This window comes from Notamacropus eugenii, chromosome 2, assembly GCF_028372415.1.
Source record: "Notamacropus eugenii isolate mMacEug1 chromosome 2, mMacEug1.pri_v2, whole genome shotgun sequence".
NCBI lineage: Eukaryota > Metazoa > Chordata > Mammalia > Diprotodontia > Macropodidae > Notamacropus > Notamacropus eugenii.
In genome coordinates, this window is record NC_092873.1 from 286,715,180 (window position 1) to 286,733,602 (window position 18,423).

Below are 18,423 nucleotides of genomic sequence, written 5' to 3' on the forward strand. Positions count from 1 at the left end.
TAATAAGTAGTGGCTAAAGTGGAAACCAGGGCCACCTTCCACTAAAAGATGCCACAGCCAGCATCATTTTATAATACCATCATTATTATATTTATAAGACCTACAAATTTAACTTTATTCAACCAATTTATAATGTTCCTTTTATACTGGCATGCCCCATTTGCCTAATGCCTTTCCATGGGGACTTGCAAAGAAAATGCCCCTTGATCTTTCTAGGGGTCAAACCACATCTAGGTTTGACATTTTAAGAAGGACATTAACATCATAGAATGTGTCCAGAATAATTTTGAAAACCTTGTATATATGGCATATGGCATATGGTTAAAGGAACTGGGGATGTTTTAGTAGAAAAGAGAATGGTTAGAGGAATCAGATTTAGAGTGAGATGGTGCATCAAGTTTATCTACCAGGGCTTCTTAAACTTTTTCTACTCATGACTCATTCAGCACTTATTAAACTGTGGGTCATGACCTCATATGGGGGTTTAAGAAGCAAGTCCTAGAGAGGTGAAGTAACTTATACAGGGCTTTAAATAATGAGTAGCAGAGTTGTGATTCAAACCCAGTGATTGTCCACCATCACACTATCTGCTGTGACATGTTTTAAACAGTATCATTGGACCTAATTTTGTGTACCTCCAAACGAGAGAGCTAGAGCCAAGAGATGGGAGTTAAAGGCTGGAGGATGTCAACCCATTATAAGAAAAATGTCCCTGTGATTGACCTCCACATACTCCATATGTTACTGGTAAAGTAGACTATTCTCTGAACACACACTGGACCTTCCCACCCTTTTGCCTTTGTTGGCCTGGAATGCCTTCCTTCCCCCTCCTCACTAGCTGAATTCCTATTCATTCTTTGAAACCCTACTCAGATGCCACTTCTTTGATGAAGCCTCTGCTAATTCCTTCATTCATCCCACATAACCCACATGCCATAGTATAATAGCTGATGAAGAGAAGACAAATGAGTTAGGAAGATATTGAAGATGCTGTGAGGAGGAAGCTTGTTTTATAGAGTGAAGTCAGAAGAGACAGGATTGAAGGCACAGATGAATTAATGTTAACCTTAAGAAAGGAGTAATATCCTTTCCTTTAAGACAAGAGGAGAGATAGGCTGGGTTTGAAACCAAATATATTTAAGAATATAATGGGAATGTAAGAATTCATGTCAAACTTAGATCTTCTCAGTAAAACAGGAGGCCAAAATATTTGCCAGTAAAAATGAGGATGGATGGAGAAAGGTATACAAGAGACTTGAGAAGCATACTGCAAAACCAGCAAAAGATTAATAAATACAAAGTCATCTTATTTTCTGTAGATAAAATAACAGAATAAGGCTACTCTTTCATTAAAAAAAAAAAAAACTCTATGACCTTGTATTTGCAAAGAGATTATAAGGAACCAATTGGTCCAGTAAAATTTAGAGTTGGAAGGAACCTCAGAGGCCATCTAATCCAACGTATAGCTAAACAAGAATCCCCTCTAAAAGGATTCAACAAGCAGTGATCCAATCAATCGGCAAGCATTTATTAATCTCTTAATGTGTACCAAACATTGTGCTAAGCATCAGGGAGACAAAAAGCAAAAACAACCCCTTACATTCTTTCATTCTAATAGGGAGCCAAAGTACATAAATACAAAATACATGGAATGGATACAAGGTAACCCTAGAAAAGAAGGTATCAGCAGCTAGGGAGAGTGAGAATGGCCTTCTGCCAAAGTCGATATTTGAGCTGAGTCTGGAAGGGAGCCCAGGATTCTAAGAGGCAAAGGTGAGGTATGGAAGATAGTAGAAGGGTACACACCCATGAGATAGCATCCCAAGTGAAGAACAGCAAGTAGACCACTGTGTTTGGACCCTAGATTACATGGAAGGAAGCCATGTGTAAGACAACTAGAGGGTTGGGAAGACACCAGGTTTTGAAGAGCTTTACATCTCAAAGGAAAAAATTTATATTTTATTTTTAGGATTATAGAAAATCACTGGAATTTATTAAGTAGGGGAGTAATATGGTAACACCTGAAAATCACTTTGCCAGCAGTTTGGAAAATGGGTTTTTGTGTGTAAAGACTTAAGAAAGGGTCCAGGCAAGAGTGGTTGTGTAAGTAAAGAGAAGGGGATGTTTGGAGAGGTGCTGCAGAAATAAAAATAAGAATCTGGCAGTTAATCAAATATATAGGGTGAATAAAAGTGAGGAGATGATGATAGCACCAAAGCCGGTGCTTTCATCAGTATTAGGGAATTTCAGAAGGGCAATAGATTTAAGGAGTTTTAGACATGTTGAGTTTGAGATACCTGTGGGATAAACAAGTAGAAAAGAAGCTAAGTCAAATATTACCTAAATTCTTAATATAGTATTGGGGGGAATATTAAATAGACAATAATAAATGTCAGGGGGAAAGCTGGGATTAGTGAGTGCTTCTAATTAGGTTGGAGAAATAATCTAAAATAATATTCCAGGCTCACACATACATACTGAGCCTACAAGTGTTTACTTATAGGCCTCCATCCACGTCAATGTATATACCAATTGCCGGTGAATCTGAATCTCTACATGAGGATCGGAAGGGTGGAGAGACTCTCAAAATCCACCTTGGCTTGTCAGGTATGGCTTTGAGATTCTTCTTATCATTTTCTTTTGTGTTATTGCTCTATTTTTACACTGCTCTTATCACTTCCAAGTAACTCTTCTTGACCCTATATGTAATCTTCTCTTCTAATAAATATAGTCAAGCAGAACAAATCAAATACAGACTTTGGGCATGTCTGAAAATATATAAATAATTCCATACCACTGGTCTATCACCTCTCTCCTAAAACACAGAAGGCATGTTTAACCTTAGGCTTCTCAAATTAAAATTATTTGAGTTCTGAAGTCATTTAGTGTTGTTTTCTTCTACATAACTTGGTCATTGTTTAAATTACTCTGTTTTAGCTCACTTCATTCTGTATCAGTTCATAGGAGTCATCTTAAGTTTCTCTGAATCATTTAGATTTAACATTTCTTTTGGCATAATAATCTTCTTTTGTATTAATAGATCACAATTTGTTCAGCTATTCCCCAATCCACTTTGAGTGCCCACTTTGCTTATTTACAGTTTATTTACAGTTCTTTCCTATTACAAAAAGTGCTGCTACAAAATAATTTTGTATATATGAGACCCTTCTCTGTGTTTTTGACCTTTCTGGACCTGTAGGCCTAATAGTGGTACCATTGAACTAAGAGTATGTGTGATTTCTTCCTGCAAGACTTTTGAAAAACAGAGTTACTTATTTTATTTATAAGATTATAAGAAACATCTTTAAATGGACATTATCTTGTAAATGGCTTAATAAAGCACAATAGAATTCTTATTATACAAACCTGTATAAGCCAAAATTACATTTTTTCCCAAAATTTCCTGCTATAAATTCTTCAATACTGATTAAAATATAGAAAAGTTTGTCATTTAAAAATTAGGTCCACAAAAATCAGGATCTAGAGTAAGCAGAGAAGATGGATAATGAAAAGAATGAAAGAAATCCCTTTTGGAAAGGAGCACCAAAAATGAAATTTGAAAAACTATCGAATAGGACTAGCTAAAGGTGTACTTGACTAAGAGAGAAGATATACATCTCCAAATAAAAGCAAGAGAGAGAGCTAATAAGCAGAATCCTAAAGGAAAAAGGGGAAAATGAGAAGAAGAAACTAAGACTTAGGAAAAGAGAGCCAGTAGTAACAGGGCCACTTTGAAAAAAAGATTTAAGTCAAATAACCAAAGGAACATAAGACTGTTTACACATAGCACGTATTTTTGAACTTTTTCAATATATCAGTCGATTGTCCTGACTTTTTTTTCTACTCTAAAAATTACTATATGTCTTATGGGAGGGATTGAGGGAGGAATAAATAAGATACTGTGGTGATAAAAGAAACAGAAAATATCAGTAAAAACTTAGTGGGGGGCTGGTAAGGGAGAGAGACTTCTCACAGCTCTATTGGGGAAGAGTTCTTGACCAAACTATGGAAAGAGATGATCACAGGAGATAAAACCTTTTTAATGATAAAATTTAAAGTTTTACATAAACAAAATCAGTGTAAGTTGATAGTAACAAATTCAGTAATACCATTATTAAAACTCCTACATACACCCAAATAGACTGTCAACCTAAAAAAACTCAGACCAATAGGTGATCAGTAAATAAAGTGAGGCATTGATTCAGGTTGAGGAAATGCAATTCAGGACAATGTGCTGCCTTATTTAGACAGGGATCCTCAGGGAGGAAGGAGAGGAGGGAATTCTTACAGGGCATAGTTGTGGGAAACATCAGAAGGGCATGTAGTCTGGATATACAGAACAGCCAAACTGCAGGAAGAGAGTGTTGAAGATGTTGAGATATTATAAAAACCAGGTCACAGAAATGTCCTTGCTTCTGGGGACAGGAGTGGTTAAAAACTACTGAGGTGTGTGGGGATCTTCTTGAGAGCAGTTAGAAACTCCTGGTCAGAGCAGGATGGCATAGGCAAGATGGTGGAACAGCAGGAAGAAGCAGAACTGAGCTCTCTCCTGACTCCTCCAAACAGATCTAGAAAAGATCTACCAGACTGAGTTACAAAAGCACAGTGAATCATTTGTGTAGCCCAGATCTACAGAGGGAGAAAGACAGGTTTGTGGACAATGGGCACAGAGTCTAGCTAGGAGGATACTATACAGACCAGTCCACCATAGGAAGAGGCTGTGCACCAGGGTAAAAAGAGGTGCCAAATCCCACACAGAGGTACCCAGCCTTCTACAGGGTCCAGAAATAGGTACCTCTGGCAGTTCTGTTGCTCACTATCCAGTTCTGGGCCACTTCCAGGGTCTATGGAGGAGGAGACCTGTACCTAAGTAGTAAACATTTACTGAGTCACCTACTATTTGCCAGGCCCTGTTCTATGTACTGGGCAGTATACTACAGCTCCACTCAGGAGCAAGCTCATAGGTGTGTTTTTCAAGCCAAAACCCTGGTCCGAACCTTGCAGAGCTCAAATCAGATGGGCAGCAATCAAGCTTTGCCCTCAGTCAGGCCACTTAGAGAGCACTGAAAGCTTGAGGTCTGAAGCCTTAGATGTCCCTGAGATCCTGGAATAACTACTCAATACCTCCAAGAAAGCAGCAGCAGGGATCCAGAGAACACAAGTCAGTCCAGATGTTTCCTCCAGAAGTGAATAGTCTAAGCCTCCATCAGTAGTATTAATAATATCATAACATATTACAGATCTCTCAGCCAAGAGTGCCTCCGTTCCAGATGAACTTGGTGCCTGTGGACATTCCAGAACATCAAGCTATGCAAGCCAGCAATCAAAAGTGTCAGGTAGAAGTTAATAATGAAGTTGAATTGTTTAAGTTTTTATACTGCAAAATAATGTAAACCTCACTGTCATATGGAATGTTGCATTATCAGGCTGTTCTTGATAATAGCATTGTAACCAGTTTAATTTTCAACTGCTAGGTTATAGTACATGTCACTCCAGGTCATCTAGTTTCTCAGACCTCTGCCACAAGAGAAATGCTTCAGTGGGAAGTACATCAACAGGTATTGAAAGCATCCTAGAGCCAAGTGAGGACACCGAACAGAAAATAGTTGATTTTAATCTTGACGCACCCATTAAACAAGATGGCGATGAATCATCAGAAAAACTCAACAGGTATATTTTGGCGTCTCTGGTTAGAGTACTATATTTGATATCATGGAAAAGAAAAATGGGGGAAATTTTTAATATTTTTAAAAACTTAAAAATATAAATTCTGATAAAATAATACTTAATTTTCAAAGGCACCCTGTGAAGCAAGATTCCGTGGAATCTCAGCTACAGCGCGTTGATGCTACCAGAGTGGATGCAGATGATGTTGTTGAAAAAATATTGCAAAGTCAAGACTTCAGCCTGGACTCCAGTGCAGAAGGTGTGCATGAAATTAAACAATAGTTTTGGAATAATAAACTCTAATTTATTATAATATAATATATAATAATAAATTTTGGAAATCAGGAGTTAGCAGAGGAGATTCAGTGATATAAAAAGACCGTGGCGTTTAATTTTAAGAGAAACAAATAAATAGATATCCATTTTAATCCCAAGACTACTTCTCTTGCTTACTTCTTTCTGACTGTGTATTTTGGCCTTGACAAGGAGTAGACTTTTGTTAAAAAGCAAAGATATATTTGTAACAGATTTGTTTTTGGTTTTTTAAAAAAGCAAAAGACAAATAACCTCTGTCCCTGTCTGGATTTATAAATATATATCAGTTTTGTCATTATGAATTGTTTTGAATTTCTGTGACAGCTTTTTTTTTTATTATTCCATTAATGCTACACATCAAAATAGTAAGGCAATGTGGAAGTCCCAGGGGTGTGCTATTTAAACAGAAACCAACAATAAGATCTTTCTTTCCCAAAACTCTCTCCGTAACTGAAGGTGTATATATTACTACTAAAAGTTTTATTGTGCCTGAGAAAACAAATATCATTTGAAATTGACTAAGTTTTCATTATTTAAGTGATTGTAGAGACAAAGAAATAAACTTACTAATGGAGATTCATAGAAACTGATTTCTCTAGCACTGAGTTAACAAAGAATGTTAGGTAACTTGATGAGAGAGCTGACAGAACATTAACTTTAAACTATAACTTGAAATTTTAAAATAAATTTCTGAAATTGGGGAAACTAAAATTTAGTTTATTCATGGCTATTATATTACTTGAAAATAACAGTTTTTATTTTAATTTTTAGAAGAAGGACTGAGGCTGTTTGTGGGTCCTGGGGGGAGTACATCTTTTGGCAGTCATCACCTCCCAAATAGGTATGTATTCTAAACAGATTCTTAAAGAAACTGAGACTAAATTGAGTGTTGTGTAGTTTTAGAAAAAGTATTAAGCTTAAAAGCAAAAAAGCCAAGGTTCTGTTCTTAGCACTGTCGCTTACTGACTATGTAACCTGGGAGAGGTCACTTTACCTTCCTTAAATTTCAGTTTCTTCATCTGAAAAGGAGAGATAATATTTATATATCACATGCCTTACAGGACTGTTTTAAGTATTTTAAATACTTTGTAATACTTATGGGCTGAAACTGGTCACAACTACAGCAAAAATGTTGCAAATTTTCAAATGAACTTACATTAGGGAATGTGAACATTAAAATCAGATAATCTTAGAGCTAGAAGGAGCCCCAGAAATTAGTTGGCCCAACTTGTTCTTCAACATCCCTCACAAGTGATCATTCACCCCACCTCAGAAGAACTTTAGTGACAGAGCTCCTCTTCTCCCAAAGCAGTCCCTCATACTGGACAGCTCTAATTCATCTTAATTTTGAGCCAAATTTTGCCTTGTTGTAACTTCTAACCATTCATCTTAGTTTTGCCTTCTAGGAAGTAATCTTCCAATATTTGAAGACTGCTATCACATTCCCCTGAAATCCTCTCTTTTCTAGGCTAAATTAAATATCCTCAGTCCCTTTGGCTAGTCTTCATAGTTTTGAACTGTCTTACCACCCTGAGCAACAGAGCCAGTTGCTTTGGTGCCCAGGGCAAGCAATACAAAGCAATATCTGAAGAAAGCAGAAATCAAATTAACTGTGAAAGAAAAGATCCTAGATCAGTGGCCCTCTCATGTGAAGAGGGTGAAACCCCCCCTTCCTCCAAATCAGTTCTGTGATGGGAGAAATCGCTGGATTTTGCAGAGCCCAGGACATTGTTCCCTGCCGAGGAAGAACTCTAGATGCTGCCAACTATTACTTTGAAGGCCACCGCTCACATAGGGGCCCATCCAGTATGTAGCTATGTAAAGATTGGAGGAGGGGAACTGGAGGGAAAGAAGACCTTAAGATGTTTAAAGCAGAATCATAGATTTAGAGATAGAAGAACCTGTAGGTTATCTAGTCCTTGTTTTATACTTGAGGAGATTACTGCCCAGAGAGTGACTATTCCAAGAGCCACCACTATCTGGTAGCTTCCTAGTGTAACTAATTTAATTATTCTTGCTCAGTTTCAATGTTGTCAAAATATAAATATAACGAAATTTTTAATTGCATGATCTTTTAATCTCATTTAAAATTTTTGGCACCCTCTAAATTCCATTACACAATGGGAAAGGCATTGGTCAGCCTGCCCTAGTCACTTACAGGTACACTGCAAATTGTAAATGATCTTTCTAAAATGTAGTTCCCAAACACTGTACAACAGAGGTGTCAAACATGTGGCCACATTGTGGCCCAAGTGGAACCCAAATCAGACTAAACTGTCATTGGAAAATATTTAACAAAATAAATAAAAATATAACAGCATAGATAATGTTTATTGTGGTTTTCTGAGTCACTGTATAGGGGCAGCTAGGTGGCACAGTGTGCCAGGCCTGAAATCAGGAAGATTCATCTTCATGAGTTCAAATCTGGCCTCGGACACTTACTAGCTGTGTGACCCTGGGCAAGTCACTTAATCCAGTTTGCCTCAGTTCCTTATCTGTAAAAATGAGCTGGAGAACACAATGGCAAACCACTCTGGTGTCTTTGCCAAGAAAACTCCAAATGAGGTAACAAAAAATAGACACAACTGAAATGACCAAACGAAAACGTCACCATATGGCCCACATTAATCCTTATGTATGGTTTAATGGCCTTTGTTTCTATATTAATTTGACACCTCTGGTATATAACATTCTAGAAGTGATGTCAACAAGAGAATACAATAGAATTGTCACCAACTTTGTTCTGAACACATTGTTTTCATGCAGCCTGAGATTACATAAATTTTGGGGGGCTATTATTGTCCCATTGAGCTTATAGTCTACTTCTACCCCCAATTTTGGGGGTTTTTTTTAAAATATGAAGGGCACCACACATTTTAGAATATAAACACGTAGAAAAAGTGATAGAAAATTTTGAACAGTGTTGACTCAAAACAGAGAAGTGCTGGAGAATGCATTAAATATAAAGAAAGCTTGACAAGAGAGAAAAATAAACAAATTATCCCCAAAATACTAAAGGTTGAAACAGGAGATGGAACAGAAAGCACAGGAAAAAGAAAAAAGAAAAAACCCATTATTGAGATAAAAGAGAAATGGCTATAGTTGGATAGGTTAAAAGACTTACTGACATTCTGAAATCAAACTTAATGGGGAAAAAAATTGGTAACATCTATTCAATACCATTCTTAACATACACCTTTCAGAATTATAAAATGGGCCATCACAGATTTAGAAAGCACTCTAACAAAAAACTGTACCATATTAACAAAACACAAGGCCCTTCTATCTAGGTCAGGTGTAAAAAGATTAATACTTCCATGCTAAAAAGGATAGACATTTTTAGATTGCATTAAATAGTCCACAAGCCTAAAAACATACTTTGGTTATAAGCAGACATCACTTGCTGACTAATAGGAAAGTGTGATCATGGATGCAAATCATTGGATTTGTATAATGTAACTGAAAATGACTTACCTCTCATTAGAGCCTATGAAATGATGTAAAATCCAGCAGTGGAAGCGAAGGGCTCTTAATGGAACACATCCATATGAAGTCACCAACAATGTCAACAAAGAAGCATCCAACAAATTGACTGAGTTGTGTATTTGTTTGTGGAAACAGGATTTATGATGTCAATTAAGGGCCAGGTCAGTGCCACAAGAAATTACAGAGGGTTATTCTTAAGGATCTTGGACTTAGTGAACAAAGGAGATTTTGAGAGGAAATGGGGGAGACTATGTAACCCAAAAGTGAAGGCTATAAAAATTTAACACCTTTCAGAAGCCCAGCAAGACATAGCCTAGTGGCTACAATTAGGCATCAGAATTATACATCTTTTATGGAACTGTAGATGGCAAACTCACACGCTACAAATATGGACCTCAAAATAGCCTGAAAAATTCAGCCAAAAAACTGTACTGGTGTGAGACCATCATATCAAACCGAGCTATTGCCACAGTTGCCTGGGCAGATTATTTATTCATAAAAACTCAAAAAATAGTGTTTTCATAGATATTGCTATCCCATATATTCATCTCCAAGTTACACAGAATAAGAAGTTTCCAATAATAGCAGAGTAGCCACTTATCCCAAGACTATTTCTAGTTGAAATCTATCTCATATGAAAAAATGAGAATAAGATAGCAGTATACAATGCTTCAAAGTTGACAAAGTCCTTTACATAGCTTATCTCATTTGAGCCTTGCACTATCTGTGTATGGTATGTAAAACAAGCATCATCTCCATTTTGCAGATGGCCAAGTAAACTGATTTGCCTGTACTCACATAACTTAGTAAGGAATGGAGCCTGCATTCTCCCACTGGTGCTTTCCCACTACACTACACTGTTCCTCGTTGTTGCTGTTCATAAGATGATGTAGTTGTGTTTGGAGGCAGCATGGTGTAGTGCAAAGGCTGCTGTATTTAGAATCAGAAGCGGTTGTTGTTTCAGTCACATCTGACTCTTTGTGACCCCATTTGGGGTTTTCTTCACCAAGGTGCTAAAGTGGTTTGTCATTACAGATAAGGAACTGAGGCAAACAGGGTTAAGTGATTTGCCCAGGGGTCACAAAGCTAGTAAGTGTCAGAAGCTGGATTTGAACTCAGTCCTTCCCGACTCCAGGCCTGGAACTCTCTCCACTGTACCACTTAGGTACTCAGAATCAGAGGACCCAAGTTCAAATCCTGACTGTCATTCTTTGTGTGGCCTTGAGCAAGTCTCTTAATCTCACTGGGCTTCAGTTTCCTCATTTGTGAAATGATGTTCTAGATGACCTTTTAAGGGCCCTTTCAACTCTAAAACTATGATACTATCTTCTTGTTGTTGTATTCATCCTTCGTTGCCGAAGAAGACCATGCCATCAGAGAAATGATGGTGCAAGGTCACCAGCCTCACTTCTCCTACCCCTTGAACTAAGATTCTTTCAGTAATATGAAGGATGGTTTGGAAAGGAAAGAAGCCAAGGGGAGAAGCAGCTACCTGGCCTGCTCTTACAGTAGTCTAATATAATGAGAACCTGGAATTAAGGTAGTAGAAATTGGTAGAAATTTAAACACATAAATCCACTAATTGTTTATTTTGCATGCCTTATTTTCATGAAATATTTAATATTCATCATAAAAACATGTTGTGATGGGAACTACGTTTTACTGCTTTCCCCCATGCAGATTAAGGAAGTTTGTCCTTTAAAAGTATTGAAACATTCCTTGTGACTTGGTTGGCTCTGTGGCCTAAACTCAGACTTTGGACCTTAGTTATTCACCTGCTGGTACTGGGTACAGGGGAGAAAGGGTTGTGTTCTCATAGATTTGGCTAGTAGATTACAATGGGTGACTTGGACAAGGGAGTTTCACCTAGTTGAATCAACTCAAGGTGTTTTTACTGACTATTCTCATTAAATATCTTTCTCCTGATATGGTTAAGTGAATTGCTTTTTTTTTTTTTTTTAACAATTAAATGACATAGAAGTGTCTAGTTTTGTTCTAAGAGCAAACCTAAACTACTAGGGGACTGGCCTAAGTTAGGTTCCTCTCAAAATGCATGTAATATGGAATTGTTTGTTTTTAACCATTATTCCTTGCTAAAATTCCCTAATTAATTAACCACAGTTCCCTGATAAATTCCAAACTTTGGGCTCTAGATTTAAAATCTTGTTTTTGTGCTGTTGTTTCAGAGTGGGATCTGGCGCATATGAACAAGTCGTGATAAAACGCTAGAGCGGAACTTTCCTGTGGATCTCAGATGCTGATACTTGGGCTTTCGGGTCCTTTTTCTCAAATTCTTGTGAGAAAGTACACAGAGCAAGATGAAATGATTTCTTCTGTAAAAAAGGAAAATGAACATTGGTTTGTCTTGTTCATCTCAAAGTGCCTCTTGTTCCGTGACAGGACACTTCAGCATGGGGAGTAGAAGGCACTATTACATTACACAGTGAGGGCCATGTGTAGGCATAAGTTGCAAATGTACATATTAGTGAAATATTTGCTTCCTACTTAGAAAACATCCTGTCTTGGAAAGGAAAAAATTGCTCTATATTTTAAGTGTCATTTCTATATTCACAATCAGTGATGATTACTATGTTTGGAATTTGGCTTTAAGGTGAAAGCCCTTTTTTTTAAACAGATTGTTAGAATGCAAATTTATAAGTTCTTCCTATATTAATAGAGGTTTTTTCAAGGAACTCTTCCTATAGACTACCTAAAATATCACTACCAAATTGCCATCCCTTTTTCAAGCATTACTTGCTTTAAAATATGTATCTATGCTAATAGGGAAAATGCTTCTCTGTGATCTAAATATATAAACCATTTATTGCTCCTAAATTTGTCAAATATAAATACACCTGCAGGGCCCGGAAACAAGTACATAAAAGTTGAGATGACTGAGTGGGATTAGCACCGTCAAACAGAATTCTTGTACATAGCATTGCTCCTATTCGCTAATAGCTATGGAAAAGCTACAGGCACTGCCACTCTGGAAGTGTTTCCAGGTAAGCTTCAAAGTTTAACATCCAGTATATTAGGTCACCAGTAGTCACCTTGTCCCAGCTAGGCATTCACTTAACTCACAGAATGATACAGTCTGCTGTTTTTAGGCGCAAAATCTCAGAGGACTGAAAGTAAAATTGTCATCTCGGTGAAGCCAGAGTGGCCTTTGGCACACAAGCTCAGCTCTGTGTGAGCCTGGGAAATGGATCCAGTCTGGCATGGGATAGAGCAAAACAGACCAATTGCTGTTTGGCATTGATGATGTCGATTTGTTTCTTCTGTCAGCCCTCTGCAGTTAGGTACTAAATTTTGTCCTTAACCATGCCCAAAGGTGCCTTGAGAAAAGGAAGCTAAGGAAAACCATGTCAAAGAATGTGGAGACCATGTAGCCCCCTTCCACTTATCCATGGGATGTGAGGAGGAAGGTTGATACTGCAGTGTACATGTGAAAGAATTTCATGCTTTTCTTTCTGGATCATTTAATCACTGTAACAATATTAATTCTTGATGAGTAATTCCCAGCCCATTAGCTCTCAGATCTGACATGCTGCGTTCAAGAAAGGCATTGCATCAATATGTCTGCAAATAGAACTTTTTACAAAAATATTTTCATTTAGACTAAATTAGGGAGAAATTATAGTATTTATTTAAATGAGAACAATTTTTAATATTCCAGTTTTATTTGTAACCTAGTTTAGAGGTTTGGAGCAGTTATAACAGCAAATGTTGGGGCTTAGCTTTTTTTTTCTGGTATTCCGTTGTTAATACATACATTCTGTAGCTGCTTAATGATGCTTTGGCCCCGTGCTATTTTTAAATACATGGCCTGGGCTGGGTTAGGGTTTTTGGGGTGAAAGGGGTCAGGTGGAACTAAGCTTGTGATTTCATTAGTTTCGGAAACTCTTGGAATGAACGTTCTCCCTGCCAATGCAGATTAAAAATAAAGAAGAAGTAATATTTGTTGAAGAGTACTTAGAATGACTAGGGTTTGAGTTTCCTTAATCATTATTTAGAAATTCTTTTGGAGAAGCAATCAATGAGAATTAATGAGGAAAGCTTATTTTAAAAAGTAAGAAAAAGTTATTTGTAAACACAGCATATAGACTGTCCCGTATATATAGAAATCATTGTAAAAAAAGAAAGTAAAGGATAAACTTAATAGAGCCAAAAGTATCATTTAAAAAGAGCTATTTCTTAATAGCAAAACACTGAAAAACATATTTTTCTATTGCCCAAATATTGTTTCTAGGTTATATTTTTTATTGGAGTTATATCTGTTGGCTTCGTTGTATGAGAGCCAGAATGTATTTCCATAGTGCAATACTAGTTTAAAATAATAATAAAGTGTGGAGAGAAATGGGAAGACTAAAAAAATATATCTTTATTTTAAAAATCCAACAGATACCAGCAAATCTTGATTTTGGAACTGTCTAGTGTAAAGTTGGAAAACGTTTAATGAATATAGGCATTAATTAGGAGAGGGAAAAAGCACTTCCAAGTAAGTGCCTTTAGGATCTGAATTCAATGAGAGCCTGTAACATCATTTTATTTCTCTTTCATGTTCCGTTAGTATTGCATTCATGGATTTTAAAAAAAAATCCAGTCTTGCTAAAAAGTTTTGCATTATTTAATGTCCGATTAAACATCTGCATTCCTTTTCTAGTTTGATTCACTTATAGCTCATTGCCTCAGAACATCACAGTAGTCATCAAGTATATTTGAAGCCACAAGTCTAATTTTTATTCTGATTTACAATCAGAAGATCTTATTCTAAGAATTAGTTGTGATTTTAATAGATTTTTAAATATCAAAAAACAAATTTCAAATTCTTACAACCAAAGAAGTTTTTGAAATCTGAAAGAGGGAGATTATTTCTTTCTTTTTTTCTGATTCTGTCCCAAAGAAAAGCATTAATATATTCTTAAAGAATAAAAGTATATTTCAGAATGTTGAAGAAAGACATTAGTAAAGATGAAGGAAAGTATGATGATGAGAAGTATGTCAGTAAAGATCAATCAGAATGCCCATTTTCACAAGGCTAAGTGTGGTTCTCCCAAATCTGAATCAACGCATGAATTACTCCTTCTAATCTGACACACATTCTAGTGAGACAGTGTAGACCCCAAACACTGAAGCTTATCATTTTATCTCATTCCAAGGACATGCCAGTAATAATGTTAATAACCAAACTGGTTTCCTCTAACAATGTTTGGCTTTTATGTAGAGAGTTGGCAGGAACCTTAGAGTTCATTTACCTCATTTTATAGATGAGGAAACTGAGGCCCAAGAGGTGTCATACCCAAGGTCACACACTCAGTGTCTGAGCCAGGATTCAGACCCATGTCCTCTGACTCCAAGAACACCCAGGAGCTTTTAAATTTAACCTGAGTAGCTTGAAAGTCATAAATATCCCCCCAGCCTCCAATGAAAACATGCCTAAATAAGATAGCAGTTAATGTCTTCCAAATAATCAATGATATAATCCAGAAGTAATTATAAACATTTGAGTCAATATGGTGTTAGTAAGATGGAGAGTCAGGTGACGTGGGGTTTTGATCCTGGCCTTGCAGTCACCTCTCTGGGTATCAGGTTGTCTGTAAAATCAAAGAACTGAACAAGAGCATCTCTAACTCCGAGGTTTGGAATTCTAATATCTATTTTGAATTTCCTCAGTTGCAAAACTTGGTATAACCATGTTCAAAGCTGATAAGATTTTGGACAATATATTGTGGATTGGTGTTCTTACTGGCTAGCTAAAAAAGCTTTTAAACAGCTCTGATTATGTAATAACACTCTGAAGTGTGAGGCCTCTAGAATACAATAATTTGCTCTCAGTTATGAAGTGCTCTTGGAGTTCACCTCCTTCTGACAAAGTCTGGCATGATCTTTATAACATCTAATGATTGTTCCTTGCCATCAAGGAATAACAAGTGTGTCCAGTACTCTTTCTGTGGGATGGAGCTTCATATGGAAAGAGTCATTAATTTGATTTTCTTCTGCCCTAATGTTTATGAGATACTGTACATAACTCAATAGCTTAGTATAGGAAAAAGAAGACCTTTACTCAGTGTTAATTTTTGTTTATCCATTTAACAAAATTATTGTTAATTCTTGACAAGAAGTTCTCAGCCTCTTACTCTTAGACCTGACATACTGTGTCCAAAAAGTTTTCAGGTACCAGTTTGTACCTACCATCTATTAAACCTTTTAAAATGCACGTATGAAATGGACGTATAGTAAACCTACCTAAAGTTCACCCCAGGAAAATCCCCTAATGTATAGGATTTTCCTAAATAAGATGACACAACAAGCATAAAGTAGATATTTGACTGGTCTTAAGCCAGTTTCCTTAGAGATCAAAACTGGCAAAGGCTTTAAATTCTGTGGGAAAATGTATACTTTATTTCCAGACTTCTGTGGTTACCTCCTATTATAAAAACCCAGAAATATCTTGCCAATAAATACTGGTGAAATTTTACATGAGCAGGGCACTTTGTAGCTATTCCATTTGGTTGTTTTTGGAAATGAATACAGGCAACGTTCCCTTCCTCTTGGAGGTTGATTCAGTCTGTGGAAAGAAACAGACAAACCCAAAGAGGTAAATGTGCTTTATTGGTTAATTGTAGAAATATTTATCACTAAGTATCTATACATATGTGTGTAGTGTATTTTGATGAAGTGAATCCATAAGTATTCTGCTTGGATACATGGAAAATGACCTTCATATTTAGATATAATATTTTTTTGCTTAAACTGTACAATGATAAATCCAGGAAAATGTCCCCTTTTTTTATGGCTGATTTTTTTTTTATTGTAAAGTATTTGTAATAATGTTAAAGTGAGTTTTAAAAATGTTCAATAAAAATCATGTCTTAAAGTTTGGGTATGTTAATATACAAAGAAAGAGTGGGAGATGTTCCCTCTTTACCTCTGAAATTGGGAAGTAAAGGAGTCTAAATTTATAGATCAAGGTGTATCTTACTTCCTAGAGCTTTCTTTGTATTCTGTTAGAAAAAATGTATGGAGTAGTTGTCCCCGGTATCATTTTACTTCTTCAGCTCTATACTCCAGCCCTCTCCAGACCAAGTCACCTGGTTTTATTCATAGGGATAGGTATTGGGTGGACCTGTGATCTCCTAGGGTACTCCTAGATGAGGGAGCAACTTCTATAGTGCATTAAGCACCTTTTTTGTTACCCATCATCTTAGCTGCCTAAAGCACTGAAAGGTTGAGAGCCTTGATCAGGGATCATACTATAGATAACTGGTGTGTTTCCAGGCCAATTTTTCTTCATTGCTACTAGATAATCAGTGAGGGATCCCTTCCATAGTCATATGCACCAGAAAGGGCTCTCTCTGCTTTTTCGTTAGGTCAGTTTCCTGTCCATGCCCTGGAAATGAATGTTTCTCTATTGCCACACAATTTGTTGATGGATTATGGGGGGGGGGGGGGGAAGGGACGATGTTTGATCAGAGGCCACATGTGGCCCTCTAGGTCCTCAAGTGCAGCCCTTTGAGTCCAAACTTCACAGAACACATCCCCTTAATAAAAGGATTTGTTCTGTAAAACTCGGACTCCGTCAAAAGAGCACACCCTAGGACCTAGAAGGCCACGTGTTGCCTCAGGGCCAAAGGTTCCCCACTCCTGGATTATGCACACCTATTATCTAAGAGTATGCTATTATGCTCTTGGCTGAGGATGTCCTAAAGATGATGGGGCTGAGCAAGCACACTGGCCCCTTCCTGTCAGCTACAAATTCTGCCTCCTTGCTAGAAGGCAGAGGTGACCAGCACCTCCTGATTGGTTCTTGTCCATTCCTGGATCTACAAGGATGAGGAGAGAGAGCTTCTTATGTTTTTCAAGGCAGCTTCTCTGTGACACCTCATCCAGTGCCAGATTTTCTCTGAATTTCCAGTGGAGGGAAATAGCAATAGTGACTGTGTGCAGACAGCAGCAAGAACATGGGTCAGGCCTGAGAATGGACCCAGTGGATGGGGAAGGGAAGGAAAAATGTGCCCTGGCTCCTTCAGTCACTTCCATTATATGTAGATAATCAAGAATTGACTGTCTTACATACTTAGAAACAGCATTCAGAAGGCAGTCTCTCCTGTTCCTGTGCATTTAAAAATCTAGAAAACTAAGACATTAAAGGTAGAAGGGACCTCAAAGTTCATTTAGTACAAGCCACAATTGAAGAGCAGTCCATTCTACAATCCTCCCGATCTTCATTCTCCACTGGCAGCAGTCTAGGGAAGGAGAACCCACTACCTTTCAAAGCAGCCCATTTCACTTTTGAACAAGTCTACTTCTTGGGAAGAGTCTCCTTACATTAAAGCAAAACTTGCATCTGCAGTTTTTACCAGTTCCTAATTCTGTCTTCTGGGGCTAAGCAAGCAAACTTAGTCACTCTCCCATGGGACACCTTCATCAAAACTTCCCTAATAACAGAAAATTGTGGAGCAATTGACCCACAAAATGACTACATATCATTCCAAATATGTGGGGTATATGCAGTATTGCATCTAGTTACTAGATGTAGATGAGTCCCATCTCTCTACTTAGAGAAGTGTGCTTTATCATCTGTTCTAGAGGGTAGAGATTTATCCTTAATTTGATCACAATTCAAATTCTTTTTGGCACCCAAGTCATTTTGTGTATTGTTCTCCTGATTCTACTTAATTGATACAGCATTGTTGACTGAGAAAAAGGCCAAAAACATCACTACATATATACATATGTATATGTAAACTCAGTGGAATACAATAAAGTGTAGCTTCACCCACAGTTAGTACAAACAGAAGCCCCAGGCTTTTCAGATCAAATCAAAATCAAAGGAACAATCACTTGAGGAAAACTGAAGTGTTCTGATCATTGAATAAATGATGGGGTATGAGAGAACGCCCTTGAACTCTCCTTGAATCTTCCCACTTGATCTGGCATTTGCTCAAGTCCATA

The 18,423-nt window shown here is 37.2% G+C and overlaps 1 protein-coding gene across 1 annotated transcript in view; it reads left to right on the forward strand.

Moving 5' to 3' along the window:
- The window catches only part of EEIG2 (EEIG family member 2), an 85,351-nt gene extending 69,006 nt beyond the window's left edge, over positions 1–16,345 (forward strand). Inside the window, exons 6-11 of the mRNA XM_072644195.1 lie at positions 2,504–2,607; positions 5,241–5,336; positions 5,475–5,670; positions 5,799–5,926; positions 6,754–6,823; positions 11,655–16,345. Of these exons, the coding sequence (XP_072500296.1) occupies positions 2,504–2,607; positions 5,241–5,336; positions 5,475–5,670; positions 5,799–5,926; positions 6,754–6,823; positions 11,655–11,697 (637 nt within the window). The 3' untranslated portion in view covers positions 11,698–16,345. The remainder of the gene's footprint in view (positions 1–2,503; positions 2,608–5,240; positions 5,337–5,474; positions 5,671–5,798; positions 5,927–6,753; positions 6,824–11,654) is intronic.
- Positions 16,346–18,423: the final 2,078 nt, after the last annotated feature.